This window comes from Ceratosolen solmsi, unplaced genomic scaffold (assembly GCF_000503995.2).
Source record: "Ceratosolen solmsi marchali unplaced genomic scaffold, CerSol_1.0 scaffold3, whole genome shotgun sequence".
Taxonomy (NCBI): domain Eukaryota; kingdom Metazoa; phylum Arthropoda; class Insecta; order Hymenoptera; family Agaonidae; genus Ceratosolen; species Ceratosolen solmsi.
The window spans coordinates 789,837-796,904 of record NW_011948428.1 but is presented as its reverse complement, the minus strand read 5'-3'; the positions used below and the strand labels follow the sequence as shown (position 1 = coordinate 796,904).

Genomic DNA, 7,068 nt, shown 5'->3' with positions numbered 1-7,068 from the left:
AAATTTTTTATTTAAAAAAAAAAATAAATATATATATATATATATATATATATATATATATATATATATATATATATATATTGCATTAATCAGAACTAAATTTAATGATTAAAAATTTATGAAAACTTCACTAATAGTTTAACGTAAAAGTAGTTAAACGTATTAATGTACCCTAAATACATTGTTTTCGTAAGGATATTTGGAGCAAAATATGAATTTCAATGAGTCTGTGAATTTAAATAACAAATTCGATTTCAATGATTTTATCAATAATTCTATATTACAATACGTTGTATTCCATAATACATTTTTACGTCCCAATTAAGTATGGAAATGTTGTGAAAAAAAAGGAAAACTAAAATTTCTCCTGCCTATATGATTTTATAAATTCATATATATATATATATATATATATATATATATCTTAATCAAAATATATCATCTTTATTTAGGTGGAACTGGATTTTTAGGAAAAATTATCATTGAAAAGCTTTTAAGAAGCTGTCCACATTTATCGGCAATTTATCTTATTATTAGATCAAAAAAAGGACAAGATGCCCATCAAAGAATGGATAATATTTTTGATGATCCGGTATATATTTAAATTAATATTATTCATATAATTATATAATTATATTATTAAAAGCAAATCATAATTAACAGTACATACGATAATACGTATAATGGCAATGTAATATAGCATGAATATATTTTTATATAGAATACTGAGAATTACATTAAAGATATTTTTGTAGTAAAATTATTTATTTTATTTAACAATTGAATTTAAATTCTTGCTAAATATTAATCACCAAGCATCTCATAAGGTACAGACATATATCGAAGAGAAATTATTTTCATATTACTAAAATAAATATCTAATTGAATAATGAATTTAACAATTGCAAGAATAAAATTTATATTATATTTATATCTATATAATATAATTCTGTAGGTATTCGATCGATTGAAGGCTGAAGTACCTAAATTTCGACACAAGTTGGTGGCCATACCAGGTGATTGTACTTTACCTGGTTTAGGTATTTCCACGGCAGATCAAGAACTCATTATGCGTGAAATATCAATTGTTTTCTATATGGCAGCGACTGTAAGATTCGACGAGAAAATTAAAGAAGCCGTTATTACTAACATTATTGGCCCCATGGAAATAATGAATTTGTGCAGAAAGATTAAAAACTTAAAAGTTTGTTGATAATGAGACCATTATTTAGTGCACCAGTGGAAAAAAGAATATTTTAAATGATATTAAATGAAAATAATTATATATTATTATTATTTTATAAGTTCATGATATTCGTTAAGAAAAATTAATTAATTTTAAAAGTTCCGATAAAATTTATTAGTTCTTAGAATTAATTTAAAATAATTTACAATTAAAAATATCCATTGTATTATAAGTGATACGGATTTAAAATATTTTTATTCCTATTTTAAAAGTGAACAAATATCGATTCTTTATATTTTTCTAACTTTGATTTTTTCCCTCTTAAATTTCATATACATTATTTTATATATTTTCTTATTTCATAAATTTAGTTTTATTATTCAATATATTACTCTATTAAATGAATATTGATGCATTAGGCATTATCGTGTTACTCTTACAATTGATTAATCTATATAATAAACAAAAATTTATTACAGGCATTTATGTATACATCAACAGCTTACAGTAATTGTATTAATTCTGAAATCGATGAAAAATTTTATGAACCTCCTATAAGTGGTAAATGATATATTTATTATTTGCATGCCATTTTTAGTTATTAAATTGCATGAGCTAATAATGACGTTGTCAATGTAGCGGATAATATCGTTAAACTTATTAAGAGTTTGGATGATGATAAATTAGAGGCTATTACACCTATGCTGATCGGAAAATTTCCTAACACCTACACATATACGAAATGTATTGCTGAACAAGTAATCCAAAAGTATGGTAAAGATTTGCCAACAGGAATTTTCAGACCTGCCATCAGTAAGTTATTATTTTACATTCGATTGAAGCATTTCAAAATTAATTACTTCAAAATTTTTAAACATCTGTGATAATGAATTTGTAGTTAAAATTATCATTTAAAGGGTTAAATTAAATTTATTTTGTCAAAAATGTATAATATTACAATATTCAAATTGTTAAAGTAAATATGAATAAATACAAACCTAACAGTTTACAGTTTTCGTAGTATTAGAAAACATATGTTATAGTAATAAAAAAAATTTATAGTCAAATTTTTTTCTGTACTATTGAGACATTACAATTTACATTTAAAACTAAACATTGCTGAGAATTATAAAAAATTTTTAACTGAAAATTATCTTATAAAAGTATGATATTGCGATTTGAGGACAAGATCATACATTTACTATATTAACTATTAAAGTAGACTTGATTTAAAATATTTCTTTGCTATTATCAAGCATTCAAACAATTGTATTCTAATTTAAGTCATTTTTATACAAATAAATAGCGGATGGATAAATGATACTAATAAAATAATATATTAATATGATAAGATAATTATCACTAATTATCGATATTTATAAATAATACATAATTATTATAAATTCTTATAAGTATTAAAAGTTGTGATATTTTTTTTTTTTAATTCTCATTAAATAAATCATTGTTTTTAATTTTATTAAGAATTATAATTTTCTGCATCGATTTTTTCATCGCTATTCATCGATATTAGTCTTTCAATATTATACACTTATAATGTTGTAAAATTATAGTCGCAAAATTTTATTTTTAATTTGAAAACTTAAGAAAATGTTAAAACGTAGGTAAAAACAAGAGTGCACTGTAATATAAAATTTGATCATTAATAAATCATAGTTTATTTCGTGAAAGTATATATTTAATTTATAAAATTGCCAATGTACAATAGAATAGTCATTCTGCTTATATAGAATTGCGATATATATTTGAGAAAAATTTAAATCGTTTGTTTATCATAAAGTGACTAATATTAAATTCAAAAACAAGAAAAGGTAAAAAATGTAAAAATAAAGATACATGTGCGAGAATAAACGCTTTCTCTTAAGCAATAAGAACATAATATTTATAGTTTTTAAAGAAAACATATACAGATAAATTACCAGGTTTTAAGCTTTTAGATACATAAAAAAATCTCTAAATATTTCCAAGTAGCGATTCGCAAAAAAAAAAAAAAAAAAAAATATATATAATAATAAAATTATATAAAATGATACTTGATTATAACACTTAAATTTATTAATTATCGACATCAAATGGCAATTTTCTTCACGTCAATAAAAATTTACAATTTATTATTTTAAACTCTAATTTCATTATTCACGATTATTCTTGTATATTTTTCCGAAGTGCAATATATAAAGTTAAAACTAAAAAAAAAATATTATACCGAATTTGATGGCTTATGATATTCAACAGCCACATACGCACATAATAATATTATTTCTTAAGAATGTATACTTTAAGAATATATATATTACAATTTATGCAATACGAAGAATTTTGATTAATTATCAATGTATATTTCAGTATCATCTTCATACGAAGAACCTATTTCCGGTTGGGTGGGTAACTATTATGGACCAACTGGCATTTTAGCCGCTGCAGGAACAGGACTTCTAAAAGTACAAATAATGGATAAGGATAATATGGCTCAGCTGATACCAGCAGATTACACAGCAAATGCAGTCATAGCGTCAGTTTGGGATGTCGCTAATATTAAGTACGTGACGTTTTTAAATCAATTATACTGTGTACGTTATCATTGCAAGAGCAGAATTTAATATTAAATATTTGAAATGTAATTCTAATACGAAATCAATAATAGATGGCCCCTATTAATACGAAATATCAATTAAGTTAATATTGAAATTTTCGGTGCATAGAAATTTCAAATAAAAAAAATTATCTCCCACGTAAATAACTTAGAAAATGACATAGAAATATGACTTAGAATTGCTCATAAATTTATAAATTCATAGGTATTCCATAGAATTTAAAATTTAAAAGTAAATTATTATTAATATGGCGACTGTAATTTATGTAGAAATATTACTGTATTCTCAATTGTATATAAAATTTATATATTGCTATATGAATACACACACATATATATATATATATTAATATATATATTAATTATGAAGATTTTCGTTTACAGACATGTATTTTATATAAATCAGTAATAAGGCGAAGGAATTTTAAAAGAATTTTAAAACAGTTTCAATGTTTAGCAAATAACAATTTTGAAATTTAAAATTCTGTTGTTCTTAATCATTGCACTTGATTGATAAGTAATATTGTTTATCATAATTAACATAATTAAATAAAAACTAGTTATTTGGGTTTGCTCTATACAGTTTAAAAGTCTTAATACCTTTTAGCTAAATAGTTATTTGTTTTTTTAACTAATTAACTTTTTCTAGAAACGAAGATGCAGATCCAATAATATATAATTATTCGAATAGTCCAAAATCTAAACTGACGTGGGCCGATTATATGACAATATCATTAAATCATGGTAAACAGGTACCATGCATCAACAGTATATGGTGTTACTATGTTATCATAACAAAATATCTATATTTGTATTATATATTGGCATTTTTTTTGCACCTTATACCAGGACTTATTGTTGATGCAGTTTTATTCGTTACAGGAAAAGAACCGAGGTAAGAATAAATTTGAATGACGCTTTACTCAATATAATATATAAATATAATATAATATCTACAAGTACAATGTGTTATTATAATAATTTTTCTAATAATATTTTAATTAAACAATTAAGTTAATACAAGATAAAGCCTAACAATATAATAAATAATTACAATTGTTTTTATAATTTTTTTAGAATGATAAAAATGTACAAGAAAATTCATAAATTTTCAATGGCGACAGCCTACTTCACTCTCAGATCGTGGACATTTCAATGCAATAATATAAACCGACTTTGGGTTAAATTAAGTTCCGAAGATAAGAATATATTTTTCTTTTCAATGGATAATTTCGATTGGAATAGCTATTTACAAAAGAGTATTCTTGGATTGAGGCTTTATATATTAAAAAATGATCCAAGTAATGTACCCGCAGCTCGAAAGCGCATGGCAAGGTATAGGAAATTTTAATAAATATCTTTTGCATTTTCGACGACCTTTAAATTATTTAAATAAAATACAAATTTTTGTAACCTATTCTATGCCATTTACTCGAATTTTATCAAAAAATATATTAATTTAAAATTTTTAAAAATTCTCATTTACTTCAAGGAGCTTTGTGATATCCTTTGTGATATTTTTATATTTTATATCTTGTATAATCGTCTTTTATTATGCTGCTATTTTATTTCGTAAAACTTAATAATAATGATATTTACAATATTGCTTTGTTATTACTATCTAATTTCTCTCATATCCGATTGATAATAAAGAATACAAAATGATCTTAGCTCAAAAAATTTTCTTATAATAAATATGATTTTATTTATAATTTTAGGATACTTCTACTACATAAGCTCTGTGTTTACTCATTTGTACTATTCTCAGCGTGGATTCTCTATTCGATAATCTCCTTCACTTTATCAAATACAAGGAGCGAGTTGGCGACAGTTAGCGACGACATGGCCATCCGCTGAAATTAGTGAACAAATAGTATTGTGACGGTTAGATCAAAAGTAGCAATATTATTTTTAAGTTTTAAAAGTCTTTATGCAAGCGATTAATATGGGAATATTATTCCTTGTGCTAAAATATACGAAATTAAATTTAAACGTCACATTTATATTTTACCTGGTAATTCCGTGATGGATATTCATAGAATTTGATTTCAAATTGCAATCATCAGCTGTGAAATTCATTTTTGATCGCTTAATAGTGATCAAGTAAAATGATTTATGTCTATGTTCTTCGATAAGATGAGCAATATTCAAGGTTCATATGAGTCGAAACTTCCAAGAATCTCAGTATTTATTGAAAAGTTGTTTTACCACTGAATAATACTGTGATTATAATCATTTGAATATAATTAATAGTTTTTAAAATTATGAAGATAAATTGTAATGTACAAAATTTCGTATCGACTTATTTTATGTTAATGTTGTATGTTTATGATTTTTGTGCGTTTTATCATATTATTAGTTTAGAAATAATGTATTTAATCGTGAAAATAAGTGGAAAAAATTAAAAGAAATACTTGATCGTATTGTTTTAAGGCGTCTATTTCGTAATTGTTATGATTATTTATTTTATTAGAAATACTTGTAAATATCTCAAAACATATCCGCATAATAGATGTGAAATTATTTTTATTTTAAATAAAGTATCTATGATTCAAATTAATAATATACTATTTAATTATTACCTTGAAAGCAATAGAATTTATGTATTGTTTTTTATTAACGTGTTACAAGAAAATAATTTATAAAACTTTATAAATACAAAATTGCCAATGGTTCCTTCCTAGTATAGGCGTGAAGTAACCGAAAATAACCTCGGCCAATGAAAATATTTATAATTAAATATAATGTCGATGAGAGCACATACTTTATTATACGACAATTAAAGAACAAAAGTTAATAACAATCACCGATATATTAACTTATGGAGTGCAACGAACAACACAATATATATAATAAATTATGAAATTAAAAAATATTCATAATATCTCAATCTCAAATGTCTCATTATTTCCTTAATAATTTAGTCATAAATACAAATCTGACATTTATGCTTTTGAAGAAAACGATTATTTTGAATATATATTATCATTATACAATACATAAGATAAATGTAAGAATCTCTACGTAATAATGATCAACATGCCATTTTTTATAATAAAAACCACTTGGCAATATAAAAATAATACCTTTTAAGAAAATCAGATCAATAATATCTTTATTTGAAAAGAAATCTTAAATCTATGACGATTAATTTAACGTAATCCTGCCTTTCTTTATGTGAAATAAATATTTAACACGATATATGTCATAATTTTCGCGCAAAAGATAACGATGTACTTATTAACTCTGTGCGTAATAGAAAGAAAGAATA

General features: G+C 23.2%; 1 protein-coding gene across 1 annotated transcript in view; it reads left to right on the top strand.

The window, feature by feature from the left end:
• LOC105363584 (putative fatty acyl-CoA reductase CG5065) overlaps positions 1-5,977 on the top strand; it is a 6,272-nt gene extending 295 nt beyond the window's left edge. The window contains exons 2-9 of the mRNA XM_011501321.1: positions 453-592; positions 956-1,204; positions 1,666-1,747; positions 1,826-1,999; positions 3,551-3,743; positions 4,447-4,692; positions 4,875-5,132; positions 5,516-5,977. Of these exons, the coding sequence (XP_011499623.1) occupies positions 453-592; positions 956-1,204; positions 1,666-1,747; positions 1,826-1,999; positions 3,551-3,743; positions 4,447-4,692; positions 4,875-5,132; positions 5,516-5,654 (1,481 nt within the window). The 3' untranslated portion in view covers positions 5,655-5,977. The remainder of the gene's footprint in view (positions 1-452; positions 593-955; positions 1,205-1,665; positions 1,748-1,825; positions 2,000-3,550; positions 3,744-4,446; positions 4,693-4,874; positions 5,133-5,515) is intronic.
• Positions 5,978-7,068: the final 1,091 nt, after the last annotated feature.